Source organism: Ambystoma mexicanum, chromosome 5p (assembly GCF_040938575.1).
Source record: "Ambystoma mexicanum isolate Mex_15411 chromosome 5p, UKY_AmexF1_1, whole genome shotgun sequence".
In the NCBI taxonomy this organism is placed as follows: Eukaryota; Metazoa; Chordata; class Amphibia; order Caudata; family Ambystomatidae; genus Ambystoma; species Ambystoma mexicanum.
The window spans coordinates 8,825,692-8,847,191 of NC_090930.1; the positions used below are offsets into that span (position 1 = coordinate 8,825,692).

At 47.1% G+C, this 21,500-nt stretch overlaps 1 protein-coding gene across 1 annotated transcript in view; it reads left to right on the forward strand.

The window, feature by feature from the left end:
• Positions 1 to 7,088: 7,088 nt before the first annotated feature.
• Positions 7,089 to 21,500, forward strand: part of LOC138480447 (extracellular calcium-sensing receptor-like) — a 206,516-nt gene continuing 192,104 nt past the window's right edge. The window contains exon 1 of the mRNA XM_069612232.1: positions 7,089 to 7,504. Coding sequence (XP_069468333.1) covers positions 7,089 to 7,504 — 416 coding nt within the window. The remainder of the gene's footprint in view (positions 7,505 to 21,500) is intronic.

Consider the following 21,500-nt stretch of genomic DNA (forward strand, 5'->3'; position numbering starts at 1 on the left):
GCACTCTCTACAGAGATTCCTCACAACACTCAGTGATGAGGGTGATAGGGGGAGGGACTTCATTAGCTTAGTGAGGAACCTGCTCAAAGGCTGAATGCACTCTCGACAGAGATTCCTCGCAACACTCTGTGAAAAAGGTGATGAGGGGAGGGATGTGATTAGCTTAGCGAGGAACCTGCTAAAAGGCTGAGTGCACTCTCTACAGAGATTCCTCCCAACACTCTGTGATAAGGGTGATAAGAGGAGGGACTTCAGTAGCTTAGTGAGGAACCTGCTCAAAAGCTGAATGCACTCTCGACAGAGATTCCTCGCAACACTCGGTGAAAAGGGTGATGAGGGTAGGGAAGTGATTAGCTTAGCGAGGAACCTGCTCAAAGGCTGAATGCACTCTCTACAAAGATTCCTCACAACACTCTGTGATAAGGGAGATAGGAGGAGGGACTTCATTAGCTTAGTGAGGAACCTGCTCAAAGGCTGAATGCACTCTCTACAGAGATTCCTCCCAACACTCTGTGATAAGGGTGATAAGAGGAGGGACTTCATTAGCTTAGTGAGGAACCTGCTCAAAGGCTGAATGCACTCTCTAGAGAGATTCCTCACAACAGTCTGTGATAGGGGTGATAAGGGGAGGGACGTGATTAGCTTAGTGAGGAACCTGCTCAAAGGCTTAATGCACTCTCTACAGAGATTCCTCACAACACTCTGTGATAAGGGTGATAAGAGGAGGGACTTCATTAGCTTAGTGAGGAACATGCTCAAAGGCTGAATGCACTCTCTACGGAGATTCCTCACAACAGTCTGTGATAGGGGTGATAAGGGGAGGGACGTGATTAGCTTAGTGAGGAACCTGCTCAAAGGCTGAATGCACTCTCTACAGAGATTCCCCCCAACACTCTAAGATAAGGGTGATAAGAGGAAGGACTTCATTAGCTTAGTGAGGAACCTGCTCAAAGGCTGAATGCACTCTCTACAGCAGGGGTGCACAACTGATTTTGACAGAGGGCCGAAAGTACCTTACATGAGGGCTATAGTGGGCCGAAAAGTAAATGTGGGCGGGGCGGTAGGCGGGGCGTGGCAGGAGGCTTTTTAAACCCCCAAGTTGAACTAAACACATGGAAAAACAATGTTTTTGAGGGGTAACATGCATTTCAAACTTACATTTTGTACTACACATTTTCCATTGCTATAATTTATTTCTATTTAGTTATTGTATCTCGCCTGTTTAATTAACTTATATATATTTTATTGACCCTAGATTGGACATGCCGTTATTTTGGACTGCTACAGTTTGCTATTTGGGTTGCCCAAGAGGAGTATGGCCTTCGTTGAGTCAGGTTTCCTCAAAAAGCCAAAGATGACCATCTCCTAACTGTGCCTGTTTTAGCTTTATTATTGGGTTCACTCTTGGAGTGCAACACTATGCCCCATGGCCCCCTCACCCCCAAACAAACACTATGCCCCAGGGCCCCCTTACGCCCAACCAAACACTATGCTCCATGTCCCCCTCACCCCCAACCAAACACTATGCCCCATGTCCCCCTCACCCCCAACCAAACACTATGCCCCATGTCCCCCTCACCCCCAACCAAACACTATGCCCCATGTCATTCACCCCAACCAAACACTATGCCCCATGGCCCCCTTACACCCAACCAAACACAATGCCCCATGTCCCTCACCCCCAACCAAACACTATGCCCCATGGCCCCCTTACACCCAAACCAAACACAATGCCCTATGGCCCCCTCACCCCCAACCAAACACTATGCCCCATGGCCCCCTCACCCCCAACCAAACACTATGGCCCAAGTCACTCACCCCCAACCAAACACTATGCCCCATGCCACTCACCCCCAACCAAACACTATGCCCCATGTCCCCCTCACCCCCAACCAAACACTATGCCCCATGGCCCCCTTACACCCAAACCAAACAATGCCCTATGGCCCCCTCACCCCCAACCAAACACTATGCCCCATGTCCCTCACCCCCAACCAAACACTATGCCCCATGGCCCCCTCACCCCCAACCAAACACTATGCCCCATGTCCCTCACCCCCAACCAAACACTATGCCCCATGTCCCTCACCCCCAACCAAACACTATGCCCCATGTCCCCCTCACCCCCAACCAAACACTATGCCCCATGTCCCTCACCCCCAACCAAACACTATGCCCCAGGGCTCCCACCCCTCAACCAAACATTATGCCCCATGTCCCTCACCCCCAACCAAACACTATGCCCCATGTCCCCCTCACCCCCAACCAAACACTATGCCCCATGTCCCTCACCCCCAACCAAACACTATGCCCCATGGCCTCCTCACCCCCAACCAAACCCTCCACCCCATGGCCCCTTCACCCCCAACCAAACCCCCACCCCCCAACTCAGCACACACTCAAACAAGCACCCATACAGACCCTAACCCCCACCCCCCAACTCAGCACACACACAAACATGCACCCATAAAGACCCGAACCCCCCACCCCCCCAACTCCAAACCCCCACCCCCCAACTCAGCACACACACTCTCAAGAATTGCACCCATACAGACCCGAACCCCCCACCCCCCAAACTCAGCACACACACATGCACCCATACAGACCCGAACCCCCCACCCCCCAACTCAGCACACACACAAACATGCACCCATACAGACCTGAACCCCCCACCCCCCAAATCAGCACACTCTCAAACAAGCACCCATACAGACCCAAACCCCCACCCCCCAACTCAGCACACACACAAACATGCACCCATAAAGACCCGTACCCCCCACTCCCCCAACTCCAAACCCCCCACCCCCAACTCAGCACACACTCTCAAGCATGCACCCATACAGACCCGATTCCCCCACCCCCCCAACTCAGCACACAAAAAACATTCAAATCAAAACATTCATACACATCCGACAACCCCTCCCACCCCCGCATCTCAACATACACACATAAACCTAAAGCAAAACAAACCCGACACACAAACACAAACAGAGCACTTACCGGAGACCTGCTGGAAGGCTGGAAGGCAGGTAAGCTGGAACGCTGGAATCGTACTACGGCTGGCGTGGTCCAAGGCTGAAATGCCTTCCGGCATCAAGCCTTATGGACCACGCCAGCCGTAGTGCTGGCCCTCCATTGGTGCAGCACAAACGCATTACGTGGCTCGTAGGAGCGACGTAGTGCGTGTGTGTGCTGAGCCAATGACGGCCAGTGTTTTGTCCGGCCCGGAAGACAACAAAGACTTTCCTAATGGAGGGCGGCCGTGGGCCGCCCTCCATTAGAAAAGTCTTTGTGCCTCGCGGGCCGGACAAAAGAGCATGGCGGGCCGCAACTGGCCCACGGGCCGTATGTTGTGCACCCATGCTCTACAGGGATTCCTCCCAACACTCTGTGATAAGGGTGATAAGAGGAGGGACTTCATTAGCTTAGTGAGGAACCTGCTCAAAGGATGAATGCACTCTCTACAGAGATTCCCCCCAACACTCTGTGATAACGGTGATAAGAGCAGGGACTTCATTACCGCAGTGAGGAACCTGCTCAAAGGCTGAATGCACTCTCTACGGAGATTCCTCACAACAGTCTGTGATAGGGGTGGTAAGGGGAGGGACGTGATTAGCTTAGTGAGGAACCTGCTCAAAGGCTGAATGCACTCTCTAAAGAGATTCCCCCCAACACTCTGTGATAAGGGTGATAAGAGGAGGGACTTCATTAGCTTAGTGAGGAACCAGCTCAAAGGCTGAATGCACTCTCTACAGAGATTCCTCACAACACTCAGTGATGAGGGTGATAGGGGGAGGGACTTCATTAGCTTAGTGAGGAACCTGCTCAAAGGCTGAATGCACTCTCGACAGAGATTCCTCGCAACACTCTGTGAAAAAGGTGATGAGGGGAGGGATGTGATTAGCTTAGCGAGGAACCTGCTAAAAGGCTGAGTGCACTCTCTACAGAGATTCCTCCCAACACTCTGTGATAAGGGTGATAAGAGGAGGGACTTCAGTAGCTTAGTGAGGAACCTGCTCAAAAGCTGAATGCACTCTCGACAGAGATTCCTCGCAACACTCGGTGAAAAGGGTGATGAGGGTAGGGACGTGATTAGCTTAGCGAGGAACCTGCTCAAAGGCTGAATGCACTCTCTACAAAGATTCCTCACAACACTCTGTGATAAGGGTGATAAGAGGAGGGCCTTCATTAGCTTAGTGAGGAACCTGCTCAAAGGCTGAATGCACTCTCTACAGAGATTCCTCCCAACACTCTGTGATAAGGGTGATAAGAGGAGGGACTTCATTAGCTTAGTGAGGAACCTGCTCAAAGGCTGAATGCACTCTCTAGAGAGATTCCCCCCAACACTCTGTGATAAGGGTGATAGGGGGAGGGACGTGATTAGCTTAGTGAGGAACCTGCTCAAAGGCTGAATGCACTCTCGACAGAGATTCCTCGCAACACTCTGTGAAAAAGGTGATGAGGGGAGGGATGTGATTAGCTTAGCGAGGAACCTGCTAAAAGGCTGAGTGCACTCTCTACAGAGATTCCTCCCAACACTCTGTGATAAGGGTGATAAGAGGAGGGACTTCAGTAGCTTAGTGAGGAACCTGCTCAAAAGCTGAATGCACTCTCGACAGAGATTCCTCGCAACACTCTGTGATAAGGGTGATAAGAGGAGGGCCTTCATTAGCTTAGTGAGGAACCTGCTCAAAGGCTGAATGCACTCTCTACAGAGATTCCTCCCAACACTCTGTGATAAGGGTGATAAGAGGAGGGACTTCATTAGCTTAGTGAGGAACCTGCTCAAAGGCTGAATGCACTCTCTAGAGAGATTCCCCCCAACACTCTGTGATAAGGGTGATAGGGGGAGGGACGTGATTAGCTTAGTGAGGAACCTGCTCAAAGGCTGAATGCACTCTCTACAGAGATTCCTCCCAACACTCTGTGATAAGGGATGATAAGAGGAGGGACTTCATTAGCTTAGTGAGGAACCTGCTCAAAGGCTGAATGCACTCTCTACAGAGATTCCTCCCAACACTCTGTGATAAGGGTGATAGGGGGAGGGACGTGATTAGCTTAGTGAGGAACCGGCTCAAAGGCTGAATGCACTCTCTACAGAGATTCCTCCCAACACTCTGTGATAAGGGTGATAGGGGGAGGGACTTCATTAGCTTAGTGAGGAACCTGCTCAAAGACTGAATGCATGCTCTACAGAGATTCCTCACAACACTCTGTGATAAGCGTGATAAGAGGAGGGACTTCATTAGCTCAGTGGGGAACCTGCTCAAAGGCTGAATGCACTCTCGACAGAGATTCCTCCCAACACTCTGTGATAAGGGTGATGGGGGAGGGACTTGATTAGCTTAGCAAGAAACCTGCTCTATTATTATTATTATTATTATTGTTATTGTATTTATTGAGCGGAAACCTAGCTTAGATGTATGCAACAATACAGATATATATCGGAGTACTTTACAGGGGTAACAACAGAACAGATATACAGCGGGGGTGGGATGCATAGGGGCATAGAGAAGGGTATAGCTTTACCTAGTAGCGGGGAGCAGAGGGGCAGGCAGCATCTAGCGAGTCAGTAGTAGGGGTGATGTGATGTGATGTGATGGCCTGGGTGTTGAGCAGGAGAGACTCCCCAAAGAGATGGGCCTTGAGTTATTTTCTGAATTGTAGGAGCGTGGGGGCCAGTCTGATGCTGACCGGGAGGAGGGTCCATAGTCTAGGGGCATAGACAGCAAAGGCTTGTTTTCTGGTCCACTCCTTTTTGCAGCAGGGGATTTCAAGTCTGTACGTGTCCTGGCTTCTGGTTATGCGCTGTCCGCCAGAGATGCAGAGTTTCTCTACGATGACTGAGTGACTTGAGGGCATATGCCTTATAGATGATGCAGCAAGGCTTGAAGTTGATGGGTGCATGCAGTGAGAGCCAGTGAAGGTTGATGAAGGCCGGGGTGATGTGGTCGTGTTTGCGTAGTTCCTTGTTGAAGCATAAAGCCATGTGTAGGACACTTCTCAGGGGCACAAGGGAGCATGATGGGAGGCCTTCGAAGAGGGCATTGCCCCGATCGAGGTGGGATTGGACCAGTGCTTGAAGGCTGAATGCACTCTCTGGAGAGATTCCTTCAAACACTCTGTGACAATGGCTTTGTCAAAGTGTGGATAGTTTAATCTACAATTGTAAAGGTGTGCAATACTGGCTTCTGGGTCAGGCAGACTTTTCTGTGAAAGAACCATGGGCAATATTGTACCTATGGGGCCTAGTCACAGAATCTCTGCAGAGGGGCAAATGCAATTAGTACTATGGAAAACATTGACCAAGTCAACAAAACAAATTGATGTCCTTTTACGTCAGGGTTCTTTTATACCTGGTGGTACTCCTTTTTGCTAGTGGAATAATACTTTGCATAGGGGAAATTTGCCCAAAAGCTAATCTTACTTGAACGAGGTCAAAGGTTCTCTACTATGAACCTTGATGTCCTAGACTCCAATCTCCATCGTGAAGCAGTAAGAGGGGCCTTTAACTCTGTCAACACAGTAGGCCATGTTGATTTGTATTAGTCTGTCAAAAATCTTCAGAGGACCCCTGTGTTTTGCAAGGTCACCATATTAGGATCAGGCATGCACTGGGGATCTGTCCCATTATATATTACTTTACATCAGTTATCATAATGACTAAATACAGAAAGTTTTTAAATATTTAGCATTTATAATATTCTCCATTTCATAATGTGTGTTCATCTTGTAAACATTAAGATAGTGTTGTGGCCATGAACGGCCTTTGTAGGAATAATTAATGTGTTCACTTTGCTACGTTTTTAGGTCAGTTATTCAGCACAACACAACGTGTTGAGTGACAAAACCCAGTTTCCAGCCTTCCTGCGCACGGTCCCGCCTACAAGCCCTCAGTCGTCCGCACTTGCCCAGTTAGTGACGCACTTTGGCTGGACCTGGATAGGGCTCCTGTCTTCAGATAATGATGTCTGCTACGCAACGACCAAGGAACTGAAGGAGAATGTAGAGTGGATGGGTGCCTGTGTGTCCTTCTGGGAAATAGTAAATGAACAATACAGCATGGAAAAGATGAGGAGCATCGCGAGATGATAAGGAGCTCGTCTGCCAAAGTAATTGTTGCTGATACTTACGAGATGGACCTTAAACCCCTACTACAGGCCCTGTATAACTTGAATGTGACTGATAAAATTTGGATTTTGACTTCTTCGATTTCTATAACTCCACATTATTTCCCAAGGTCCTCCTGGAATTTACTGAATGGGTCCCTGGCATTGGTCCTTCATGCTCCAGATATGCCAGAACTTAAGACATTCCTGGAGAGCCTTCACCCCTCCAGGTACCTGGAAGACATATTCATCCATTCCTTCTGGGAGGCGGCCTTCGACTGCAAGTGGCCGACCAATGGCAGCTCCTCAATAGGAGTAAAACAGGAAGCTGGGGATAGAACACCTCAGTGCACAGGCACAGAGACTATGGAAGACTTGGAGACAATGTTTGACTTGTATGACATGAGTTACACTTACCACACCTACCTGGGAGTTCATGCCATGGCACACGCTCTGCATGACCTGATGTCATGCAGACCTGAGGAAGACCAACAACATATATAGCCTGTATCACCCTGTTGATAACATCCACACATGACAAGAAAACATACATTAAATGATGGTGTCCAGAAACAAGTTTTACCCACAATGCTAGTGTGCTATCGGTTTTTACTACTATTCACAGCAGCTCAGTGTTCTTGGATTTTTCTTAGGTATTTGCTGATAAATGGAATGCACTGTACACCTTATGGAGCTACTGGATTGTAATTTCTGGACTTTAAATCATTAGCAATTCTATGGGTGTATTTATCTAATTAACGTCAGGTAAATTCTTTCATTTCACATTTTTCAATTTGGGAGGAGACTTTACCACTGATCCCAAATATCCCCATGGGAACAGATGTGGGGGTGGGCCCCTAATCAACTTAACCCAAAGCGTGCCCACCGTTTTGTTTGTTTATTTTATTTTTAATGCCCGCCAGACACGGGGGCATCAGGGCGCAGAGCTACATGAAGACTTTAAGCTTAGGTTACAGGCAATGTCAAGGGTACATGATACTGAATACAATTACAGGTATGGAAAAAGTAAGAGCATAGATACATAGAGATGAAGTTGCATAGAGTGTACAAGACGGGAGTATACAGGCAGAGTTTATATTAACATAATACAATATAATACAATTCAATACACATGTATACAGAGTATGTATACTATATATACAAAAGGGTCAGTGCCTAGCTGGCAGGTAGGTGATAGGGAGTTTTCTAGTTGAGGTAGCAGTAATTGCTGGTATGGTGATAGTTACTGATCGGAGTCTTTGAGCCATTTAGTAAGGTTTTGCCTAAATCTGCTGTAATTTTGGTCAGCTCATAAAGGATTGGGTAAGGAGTTCCAAAGCAGCACTGCCTTCACCCAGAAACCACTGCCACCGACTTTGGAGAGTTTGAATCTAGGCACTGATAGGCAATTAGTATCGGCTGTTCTAATAGGCCTACACAATGGTTTTCTGTTGATTCTCTCGTTAAGGTATTGAGGCGCTGCAGTATTTAAACATGGGTGTGTGAGAGAGGCCGTTTTCAACTGAATTTTTTGACTAGTTGATAGCCAGTTGTATTGTCTTCTCAACGCAGAGATGTGTTCTTCTTTAGCAATGTTTAAGGCGGCTCTAAGGGAGTTCTTCTGAAGTGTTTGTATTTTCTTGATGATGTATTTGTTGGCACCAATGTAGAGGGAGTTACAGTAATCCCGTTTGGACAGGATTAAAGCTCAGGCCAGAATGATGCGGCTATTTATAGAGAGGAAGGGTTTACCCGCTTTGATAAGTTTGCATGTATATGCAGTGGCAGAAGCCATGCAGTTTACCTGTTTGTTAAATGTAATCATTCTAAGAAGACAGTGCACCTTTTGTACGTAAAGAAAGTTTATTGTACAAACGGCCAAAGGGGCTAGATGGCCCCATGGAGTCAAACTATCCTAAGTCTCTCCAAACCACATAAGCTGACACATTAAATACATTTTTGCAACAGTTAAAACACTCCCATATATTCGTGGGGACGACAAACCTATGGATCTGTGTCGGCGCTGGTTGGATGTATTAGTCCAAGAAGTTGCAGTTTTGCCTGTGGGTTTTAGTTATGGTCGAGTCAAGGGGTTGTTGGTGCATGTGATTCTTTTATTTTGTTGGTTTACCAGAACCAAAACAGCATCAATGTGGAAATATTGCCAATTGATCAACATAATTGAGTGCAAATAGCCGACGCGCGTTTCAACCTAAGTCTTTTTCAAGGCCAATTGAGTATCGTGGTGGGCTCTAGGACAGCTGGAGTCTGGTCCTCCCAAGTCCGGGTGCCAATAGGGCTGAAAAGCCTGGTCGGTTGCCGGATTCGGCGAGCAAGCCGTGGTTCGTGTCACAACTTGCAGAATGTGGCCAGACTCGTAAGCATGTGTGCTGTTAATTGTACCATCTTCCCAGTGTAGTCCATTTCAATTTTAGCGAGCCATGGGGAGGCGTGCAAGACAAAGCCCAAGTACTCCACCTCTATCACTACCGGGATTATATGTTCTCCCAGGGCCCACTTGAAGTTTACAACCCAACATCCCAGCCTCCTAGAAAGTATTATCTTTGACTTCTCTGGAATGATCAATAGATCATTTTCCGTTGCGTAGTTCCCCAATGAGTTCAGGAGACGCTGCAGGCAGTATGGTCCAGGAGGACAATGTAATTGGCACAATGCAGCCATTGATATGATATGATATGATATTTTATTTCTATCGCGCTCGTACACAAGTGTTTCAGAGCGCGACAAGGCAAGGGAGGGGAAAAGGGGAGAACAAAACAGCGATCTTACTAGGCCCAGTGACATTGAGAACACGCAAGTACATGGGAGAGGGAGGAGGGGAAAAGTGCATGGAAGGGGGGAGAGGTGGAAAGTGCAAAGCAGAGGATAAACAGATAAATAACAATAAATAAATAATAAAGGCAACAAACAGTGGTAATGCAGCCAGCAATTTGCAAGTGCTAGGTTTAAGGCAGCAGACAAGGTAGGTCTGATAAGTGCATGAGGAAAAGGGGGGGCTGTATAGGTACAGATATAGACCCCAGTGCAAGGGGGGCCCGGAGGCAGTGCGGGAGGGTGGCAGGATGAGCAGGTACCTGGGCCCAAAAGACAGAGGGTGGCCAGGTGCATGGTGCAAGAGAGAACAGATCATCAGGGGAGAGGGGGAGCGAAGGCAGAATAAAAGAGGAAGGTCTTGAGGTGCTTCTGAGGTGCTTCTGGAACCGGAGATGGTTCTTCTCATCTTTGGGCTAGCCAATGCTGATGAATGAAAGACCCCCCCCACAAGTCCATAAGGTACAGGTTAAACGGGTGTGGTGCCGCCAAACACCCCTAAATCCCCTCTCTACACTGACCTCCTCAGACAAATGTCCCATCCTGTCCAACCTCATTCTCGAGCGGATGTCCTCATGTACACCAGACAGCATAGCCAAGAGGTGTCCTGGAATCTTGAGGTTTGCCAACTTTTCCCAGAGGTTATCCGTATTAACCGTATCAAAAGCTTTTGATAGGTCTATCCAGGCTCCAAAGAGCAAGGGACAACCTTTTTTCCATGAGTTTTCCCTCAAGATTTCCAGAACTTCCCCGTTCAAACCCTTTGAGAGTCCCTTCTGAAAACCAGTCTGGAACCTTGATAAAATGTTATTTTGCCTAACCCATTTCTCTAGATCTCTCAACAGTAACCCCATAAATATCTTGCTTTCCATGTGTAGTAGGGGATTAGACAATAATTCAATGGTTCCATTCGATCTCCCCCCTTGAAAATTGGGATCACCATTGAGGTTTTCCAGGACAATGGGAACGATCTTTCTATCAGAATCTTACAAAAAAAGGAGAAACAGAATCCTTGACCACATATCAACATTACCCTTCAGAACCTGGTAAGCTAAACTATTAGAGATAGCCATCTTAGAGGAAGAGGAAATACTCATTAGTTCTGCTATGTTACTCTCTGAGCAATCCATCTCCCATGGTGTGTCTGGGATCACACAACTAGAATAGCCAAGGACCCCCTTGTAACGTTGACCAAAATTATTACACCATTTCGCCTCTATCAAAACATTCCCCTGGAGGCTAGCTTGGGGGACAATCTCTGATTAAGTGGAGCCCAGAAATTATGAGAGGTGTTATTACTCAATGCGATCAGCATCTGTTCCCCATCTTTTTGAAAGTGAAGAGCTCTCTGACCACATGACCAATTCCTATACTGTCTCTGTAGGGCACTCACTCTTATTTTATACTCCTCTGTTTCAAGCTGTTTCCCCCCTACTTTATGCAGTTCCCTTTTCCTTATTGAAGTCTCCTCATCAAACACGTGACTATGCGGAGGAAGAGTTTGGGGTCCCATCCTGGCCTGGTGATCGACTGTCTACAGGAAGTCATAAAAATTCCCTGGGCGACAGCCACTCATCAGGATGTGGTCCCTATTTTCCTCCTTGAGTTCCCTCAACCCATTATTCTGAACTATACCATGCCTCACATATTTGACCACTCCATTCCTGCCCTTTTTGGCAACAACTATCTGGGTGTTACACATACCTTCCAGATGATGGTCACCCCTTAGAGTTGCCTCAAGGCAGCTATTATCACTGCATCCACCATCTTTCCACTGAAGATTGATGCAACTCTCTAAGAGGCAGAGGTAAAAAAGATATAATCAATCTCTGAGCTGGCCCCTCCCCTTCTTCAGGTCAATGAGGGTGGTACATCCTCCTCTATTGCTCCATTTGCCATGCTAAGGTTCCATTCGGTAAGGAACGAGACCCAATGTCTACCTGCGGTAGATGCTCTCTTTCTACCCAATCTGTCTAGACAGAATGACATATCTAGAAATCGGGAGTTAAAATCTCCTGCCAAGAGCATATTTGCGTCAGCATAATCTAAATTGACCATGGTTATCAGATCTGCAAGGGACTCCAAAAATGTTGTGATGTCGGAACTGGCGAGGTTCCAGTATATGGTAATATGTATCAGACAAGGACTGAGGCCTTGCCCGTGTACCCAATTTTAGTGACAATATTCCCTTGGTATTCACATAGATTAGCTCCATCTCTGAAAATACCGATTTACGTGATGCGATTATGAAACCTCCTGAGGGCCTCTCCCCACTCCCTCGTGTAGCCAACTGGTGTAGTGTGGAGAACTCCTCCAATTCAAGTGTTTTCAGGAACCATGTTTCCTGGAGGAGGACCAAGTAATTCCCTCCAATGATAGCCTCCCCCATATCACTAGACCCAAAGAAGTTTGTACCCCGCGAGTTCCAACTCGCGAAAGACTACTCCTTTTTGCTAAAGGGGCTCCACCCAGGTACCTATCTTCTGGAGAACCTGGCTGCGAATTTCAGGAAGCAGGGCCCAAGCCTTCAGGTGAGTGTCTTTCTGTTGATTGGAATCCCCCCTACGGAGAGCTCTTCAGTTGTATATGGACGATTTACCATCCTACTTGGGAACATGTCCCCCCTCATACCAGTCCTCTCATTAGTTGTCTTCACTTTCCTCTCTGGTAGGGCTGTATAAATCTCAAGACCATGCTTTCCAAGATCACAGGACACTGCCAAAATGGCCTTTGCCCCCAGCCTAGATTTTAGGCCAATCCCTGCTGTTAATAAATTGCCTTTCAGTGGGAAAGACACAAACTCAATATCATGTGAAGTAAACAAATACAAGTCTTGAATCTTCTTGAAAAGGGCCAGAATTGCTCCCCAATAGAGGGATTCATGTTCCGTGTCTTTTCCTGAGTTTTAACCACAGTCTCGGTATGGCAAACAATGGCAGATCTTCCTCCCAGTATATTACCTCCTTGAACCGACCCTGTTCCCCTTCTGCCAACATTCCGTTACTCATTATGTGTGAGCCCAGTGTGGCAGTTCCTTCCCTCCTGCTTGCACATGTATGCAGCCTTTCTGGATTGGGACAACCCCCTCGTGTCACCTGCAGTTCACCCGAGGATTCCATTTGCGTTGATGGAAGGATGACCGGAGCAGCTCCCTGGAGCAAGGTTTTCCCCTGCTGGAAGATGGGGGCCCATATAATTTGTTTCTGCAAGGTCCCTGTGGAGGGTGTATTCTTATTTGAAGATCAGGGTGCATTTTGTTGCCTTGAGCATCATCTGGGAGGGCACCAGGAAGGAATTGCTCGATGACATATTATTCCTGAACTGGTCAATTTCTCCCTTACCCGTAGAAGGAGCATCATGTACTGAGTTGGACCTCCGGGCCACCCTCATTTCTGTCTGTGCTCCTATGGTTGCGCTGACCACCTGCACCAGGTAATTTTAGGATTCACATCCTGCTTTACTGCATTCCCAACCTGTGTCTCTATAACTGGAGTTATCATTTTCAAATGATACTTCTCTTGTACCTGCATTCCCACCAAACTCGGATGCCCTTGGTTTTTCACCACTCTCTTTGTATCTTCCGCAGGGGGAATGTTAAGGGCATGGGAAAAGCTGGTAGTACCTGCTTTCTTGGGTTTGCCCACTATTTGATTCTTTGTTTTTCTCCCCTTTCGGGACTCTGAAACCAACTTTCCTTGTTTCTTTCTTCTTCTTTTAGCTTTGCCCTTCGTGCGTTGCTTTAGACACATTTCACCTTCTAAATTGACTTCAATTGAAATCTCTTTGTGGGAGGATAAATTCTACGGTGGTGTCACTTCTGTTATTGAAATCAAACCCTCCTCCTCTTCGATTTGCATGAGCCTTCTGAACTCCTGTAGAACAGACTCCGAGAGAGGGGTATCGTCAAAAATGGTCACAAGACTAACATCCATGGGCTCTGAAACGTCCTCCTCTGCCTGGGGACTGGTGCTGTAATATTTACTAACAGCCAAGCGACTCCTCCCCAGATTTTGTCCCTCTCTGCCTTTGTTTACGCAATTGCCCCCTGGGCAGAGAGTGCACATTTGGATTGATATGATATGATAGGTAATATTTGTAACGCGCTATACCAAGATGTTTCTAAGCGCGGACCCGGGGATCGAACCTGTGGTGCTCTGTGTTGTCTTACTTCCAAGGTGAGCACGTTGCCCCTGAGCTATCCTCCCAAGATTGACTCAATGCCCCCTCCTCTAACAACTTCAGGGAGGGCAATATCAGGCCCACCATTGAGGATTCACATGTGCCTACCTCCTTGGTTAGTACCAGTAGCATTCCTGAGTGGACCTGAACTTCCAACAGGAGTTCAAATACATGTACAAGTGACACTTTCTCAAGGGAAAGAAGTCACTCATTTTCTGCTTGACGTTGGTAGCTGTCAAAGTATACTCCATGTCTAATGCCATTAGTTGGCCTGGCTCAACCACTTTCACTGGAGTCCTTCTCTCCTTTTGGGCTGTGATGTTAATTTCCTGTGAATGGATTGGAGCATACTTCTTGATGGCTTGTTTTGAGACTCCCGGGTTAAGGTTTCTCAAGGACAGCGTCTGTCGCCCGTCCAGGCATCCACCTTCCAGGACTACAGAGTCCATCTCTGGGACTAGCAGATTGTCCACTAATGCACTGCTGCAGAGATGGCAGTAGTTTGAGGGCATGAGGCCTTTAGAGTGATCAATTCTCCGTCAAGCTATTTGTTAAATATGTGTATTCAATCGATTTAACTTGCTGAATATTCCCAAGCTTGGCACAGAAAAGGCAAAAGGAAATGATCACTTGTGCCCACTCCATATTTTCTTGATTAGAGTTTCGAGCCGGTCTCTGTTTAATTAAATGTTGTAGTTCCTATGAACAATGTTGTTGTATTGCTATATGTTGATCGTAGGGCTCAGCCCCACTGTCTCCAGATTCTGTCAAATACTGGTACAGCAGTCACCAAGTATGGAAACCTGACAAGAGAAACTCACTAATAGTGCCGTGAGTGAAACACTAAACAATTCACTTGTATGCTCACAGTCCCACTCTGGGGAGTTTGTGGGGGGTGTATCTTTTTAAATCCAAGGGGGTCAGACCAATTAAAATGAGCTGTCTACTCACAGCGTTCCTCAGACCCCCGGTGGTCAGCTGGCATGTTTCTTCAGGGTTTCCTTCCTCTTTGTGCCCTCAGTCTGCAGACTGCAGGCTGCAACACACTTAACGACCACACTTTGAGTTCATACCGGGTCACCTGGAGCCCCTTGGCATTTTCTGCCATTTGGACTCCAGGCACCAGGAGAAATGTGAAGAAAGCCTATGTATGACTAAATAGCCTATACTTTTCAGGAATGTCCATTAGAGCTTTTGATGATGCAGCTGAAATGTAATTGGATTGCGTGGTCTGTTGCAATATTCTCTCCTTTCTGTGGTCAAATGCGTGGTGATGCAGGGGACGCAAGGGGCACAGTGGGCAAAAGGGGCATCAAGTGGGCCAGGACCAAGGGTTCTTCCAGAATAACAAGGAACAGCATGTGCAATGTGGTATAACTGCCCACACCTCGCCAGGCTGGAGGCAACTGCTTATAGACATTCAATCCATGTGTGCAAAATAACAGTGGTACCTCCACCCAGATCGGCGATGTGAAGTGTGTGGCTGTAGTTCCTAATTGTGCCAATGGGCACCATGCCATTCATCTTAAAATACAAATAGAAATGGGTAAGTGTATCTTAACAGGTTTTTCTGGCTCCATGAGCCATGTCAGTTGCTGCAGATAGTTTGATTCACCTGTGCCACCCTTTCTTCTGAGAATCAACTCATTAGGACATCTCTGCAATTCTTCACCACTTGCTCCCATCGGTTCTTGGTAAAAATAGCCCCTTCTAAACCTAGTTGGACTCTTTGTGCACTCCGATAATTCTTCTGCTCTTTACGATCTGTAGCTGGTCATTCCTCGTCAACAGGCAGTGTGGATGCTGTGAATGATTACCCTTTGAACTGCCCTCAGACCCTACACAGAGCTAGGTGCATTAGACAGAGTGAGTCTGCTACATCTAATTCATTTGGGATAAACACCCTTGGGACACCAGAAGCATGGGGGATGAGAGAACAGATGTAACAAAATCCTACAGAACTTTTTCTCCCAACCCTCCTCATGTGGCTGTACCATACATTGTCTGTTGTGAAACCATGTTCATTTACCATTGGGTCTATATCTCTATCGTCCTCATTATTCATAAAACAACAGTAACATTTCTGCTTGATCTCAACAATGTATTCTTAGATCTCATGAGACTGGATTTATTTATACTGTTCACATTCTCATTGATTGCCATCTCTGAACATGATGACAAAAGAACCACAAAAGATATGTACACAATCATTCTAATGAAAATAATACATCCACAATGTTCTTATTCCATGTTAAAAAAAAGAAAACACAGTAATTTAGTTCCTGGATCTCTATCCGCACCTCCCTTCTCCACTGGAATGAACAACTAATCCTTTGGTCATATTTAACTTTGGGCCTTCTCCTGGAGGGATACTGGTATCTGTGCATCGCTATCATGTATCAAGCCCTTGTTGGCCTCTGCCTTCACAGCAGGCGGAATCGCAAAAATAACTCAGTGCAGTCCATGGAAACATCTCTCAATCATGCGGCAAATGCGAACATCTGTATGTAGATCCAGAAAACTGGAAGTAGTGGTTGCTTGTGCTGATCGTCGGTTTCCTTGCCACTTTCTCCTGTACACTATTGTTGTGAGGATACAAGCTGTGAAGGTATAATCTAGACACTTTTGGTTAAAGCCTTATGGTACTCCCTGAACTCCTCACGTAGGACCTCCGTGGTCTTATGTGCATCTGATTCAGTGCGCCCAAGTGAGAGCGGTGTGTGTAGTCTATACCCACTACGATCTTGTGAGGGCTGAGGTGGTGCTCTTTCCTTGGTTGATTTCTTAAATAAAACAGTATTAAAGACAGGCAGTGCAACCATTATTTTCCCAAATTGTTGCACATCTTGGCCAGCTAGGTCTTAAGGACCCCATTTAACCGCTCCACAATTTCATTGGCTTATGGGTGGTACACAGAGCTCAGCCTGTGCTTGACTCCCAAGGGCAAAGAAATTTCTGCAAACAAGGCGTTGAAGAAGTGGTTCCATTTTCAGATTTCAAGACCTTGCAAATTCCCCACCATGGAAATACCACCAGAAATACCACGAGATATGCAACTACCTGATGTGACCCGTGGCCTAGTGCTAACTATGTATTTTGCTTGCAACCACCTGATGTGACCCTTAGCCTAGTGCTAACTATATATTTCGCCTGCAACTACCTAACCTGATCTGGCAGCCTTTGTGCTGTTTATGAAACCTATCCTGTCTGTAATTAACTGCTTTTCATATGCCTGTCTGCATGCCTGATGTAGCCCCCCAAACCAGAAGTTGAGGCTTTACCAGTCTGTGCACACACACCTATTTTGCTTTGTATGCTTGTCTGCATGCCTGATATAGCTCCCGTACATTTTACGTAGCTAGATACTGTCACAATGCTATTTTGAAGTATTTTAGAAAACAATTTTGAATTTGCACAATTTAAATTTTTTAAATGTAGTCTCTGACTTGTTTTACAGCTTGTGCCGTATTTGTAGCATTTTAATACAAACTGTGCTGTTATCACATTCCTAGATACCAAAACCATGCCTCATTGCACTTTTATGCGTTCGAACTACAGTTCCCAGACATTCTGTAGTTTGCGCGCTCTTTTTTTCCTGTATCAGGTGCATCAGTGCAGGCGCGCTAGAGCCAGTTTGTGCCGGTTCATGTCCGGGGAGTGTCCATACACTACCTGCTACACTTGTGAGCCTCTGCATTGCTCCTACTATCTATAGGTATGCTATGTTTTACTTATACATAGGCCTACTTGTATTTGTGTTACTTTTGAGGAATAAAGTCTTGTTGTGAACTCCTATCTGTTGTGGGGATGGAAATTAGTCTATCCCACCCCCTAGGCGATTACAAATAAGGCAAACCCCATATGAGCCGATGTAACTTACAAGGGCTGCATTACTAGGTACCATATATAGATCCTGCAGCACCTAGAAGTAGGCCCTTAGCACTAGAAATGCCCATGCTCTGCAACACCATTTTGTATTAAGCCCAAACCGAACAGGCCAGAGGCCCACACTGCTTGTGCTCCCAAGTCACCAAGCCCCATATCTGTACAACATACGAGCTCCGCTTGAGCCGTGTTCGCACGGAAGTCCATTTCCCTCTCATCCCTTCAGTGTTGCAAATATTTAGTATCACATTCAGGAATGCATCCAGCACAGAGCGTGAGACAGTACCAGCCTCTGCGCAGTGCCCATTCATCTTCACCTGCCTGCAGGGCTGGACTGCCCCACCGGGATACCGGGACATCCCCCGGTAGGCCTCAGGCTTGTAGGGCCTCTTTTTGAGCGGAAGGATACACTACATTGAGAACATCACATTGATTTTGCCTCGGCTCCGCCTGGGTGGTTTGCCTTGAATTGGCTGCCACCACAGTGCGACCAAGACAGGCACTGCAATTCTTTTTCTTCCCAGCAGCTGGGTTGGGCCCGCCCCACACCTGTGTACGAGAGCATTCTGGGCTGGGCACCAGAGGAACTGCACGGGCCCCTGGCCCCCTGCTGCAGCTCAGGCTGCATCACGTGCACTCTGCACACATTGTCACTGGCAGCGCAGGGGTCAGCAGGGCAAACTGCAGGGAGCTGGCCCTGGCTACATGAGGCCTAACAGCAACTTACAAGACGCAAGTCAAGAAGATCGAGTTTCAGGTAAGCTGCAAGATGCTTTAGGCTCCCCTCATGACGGCCCTGGGTGTGAGCACAAACCGGCCCCCAAGGCCTCACAATGTCACTTTCTCGCTCTGCCCCCTCTTTCTCTCTGCACCCCCACCCCCTACCTCTCCTGCTCTTTTTCTCATTCTGTCTCTCTCCCTCTCTACAGTTCCATCTCTCTTTGACTCGTACTTTCCCTTGTCTTGTGTGCTTCTCCTAAAATGTCGCCACCATGTTCCTCTGCGCCGGAGCTCTGCTGCCAAACTCTCCTGCCAAATGTTTTGTTTAAAACCTGAAGATTGTACCGTTCCTGTCCCTCCACCACCCCGTGTGTCCAGAGCTCAAATTTTACACGAGGTCTGCCTGAGCCCTGCTCTCCACCCACCCCCCGCAGCACCCCTTCTGCTCTCCCTTAGGCTGTCCACCAGAGGCGTTGCTGGGGGGAGGGGGCTGAGGGGGCTATAGCCCCAGGTCTTTTGGTTGTAGCCTCGGATAGAAGCTCAGGGGATACACCCAAAAGACTATAGTTAGCCCTGAGTCCCACCAGTCCTTACGTTAGCTTAGCCCCTGATCTTTCCCAGAGCTAGCAACAGCTCCACATAGTTATTAGAAAACAATTCTGGGGAGTAAAGCATATCAAGAACATTGTATTCATCCTTCTAAAATAAATATTGTGCAAGGTCTGAAATAGAAGGGCGCTGAGTGTTGCTTGACTCCTGCTGTATCTGTCACTGGGTCTGTTTCTCTACCCTGTGCTCCTGGGGAGCCCTAAAGACTAAGCACATAACCGAATATGGCGAGAAAGTATATATACATGTATAGATTGGACCTCCTTTCAATATGGCAACACAGCACACCATTGGACAAGTGACAAAAACAGAAAGTGGATCTCTCTCAGCCCCTTCTAGTATGGACGCTGAAAGCAATGAAAATTACCCTCGACAAAGCTCGGTTGCAGTGAAATGTGTCTGGTGTATCCTAACCCGCTGCCCCTGACGGTGTCCGGACATTTCGTCGAAAGACATTTAGTCGACAGACATTTGGTCGACGGAATTTGGTCAAAAAACCAAATGGTCGAATTTTTATTTTTATTTATATCAATATTTTTTAGGGTTTAGTTTAGGGAAAAAAAAGGGTTTTTTTTAGAAAAAAAGGGGGCTTGGGGGGACCCCCCAAAAAAAAAAAAAAAGTGAAAATAAATAAAACAAATTCGTCCATTTGTCTTTCGACCAAATGATTCCGACCAAATGTCCTGTCGACCATTTTTTTTCGACGAAATGTCTGGTAACCGCCCCTGACAATCATGTTGGATGATACAGGATGGGGTTTAGATTGTGATTTCATAAGAGTGGAAATGATTGATATTGTTTAATTGTTCCCTGAGTGCATCCCCTCTTTTTTCACATGGATATTTACTATCTGATTATTTATTTTCTTTCTAGTATTCGGGAAAAGGTGGACAGTTAAAAAATAGGGCAACATGGTCATTTTTAATTCATTGACACATGTAAACGTCATATGTAAAACATAATCCCCTTCCAAACACATGCGGGATGAAGGCCTCTCTCTTAAATACGTCCCCCAAGACGTTGGTGTCATATTCCCCCAACCATAGAGGAGCCTATTCCTTAGTGCCCCAATAGGAGTGCTAAGGAACAGGTCTCAATGGAATATTATAGGCCCTGTCAGCAAACCTTGGAGAAAAAACTGCATGTACCACAATCCCTCTTTACCCCAGGATGTAAACCTGAACCAGACTAAGGCAACACGTTTATAGAGTTGGGCCTGGAAGATTGTGGGAAAGACCAAAGCACTTCACAGAAGTGCTTTTTAGTCGCAGAGAACTTACACTCCTGGCCCATTTAATATGCAGGGAGCAGAGGGATGAAGAGCCCTCACAAATGCACTAAATGGACATTCAGAGGGAACGATTTTCTTGATGGCCCCCAACCCGAAAGGATCCCCCAGCCCCCAGACTAACTTGATGAAAACAGGAGAGAGCAAAAACGGCTTCCTGGAGAGAGGGGAACCTTCCAGCAGCAGGAAGGGTAAACGAGCAGTAGCTGCCACCCAGCTACTAGGAAGAAATTTCCAGAATACAATCCAAGATGGCGGTTCCCCTTTTTATGGACTTCTTCTATGGGACATAGCTACTAAGACCCTCTGCCACAGAGCTTGCTCAGGGGCGCGTGCCGTGTTCTAAAGGCCCAACGTATCGAAGATAACGTTGCTTCGCCTCCAAAGGAATGAATGGGAGAGGGAGCGAGAACATGAAGTAGACTCTGTGGGGTGGTCCCAAAACCGGGACAAAAAAAGGGTTTTCATTGTCCAGGGGTGTTGCTAGGTCTGGAAAAGATCAGGGGGTAAGCTAATGTCGGGACTGGCGGGACTCGGGGCTAGCTAGTCTTTTGGCTGACCTTCTATCTAGGGCTACAACCAAAAGACCCGGGGCTATAGCCCCATCAGCCCTCCCCTAGCAATGCCTCTGCTGTCCACCCTTCCTCTGCCCCTCACACCGGACCACACATTCTCCTGTGCCTGGGGTCGCTCTCGCTCGCTCAATACCATTCATTATATTTCATATTTTTATAAGAGTGATGCAGGCCAGGCACGAAGCCCTGATGGGAACATGAATGCATAACTGGTAAAAGTGTTAGAAGAATGCCTTCAAAACAGGCATTGTTAAAGCCAACTGTTTTGGCTTTTGTGTAGGCATGGGATAGGCATTTGCCAGG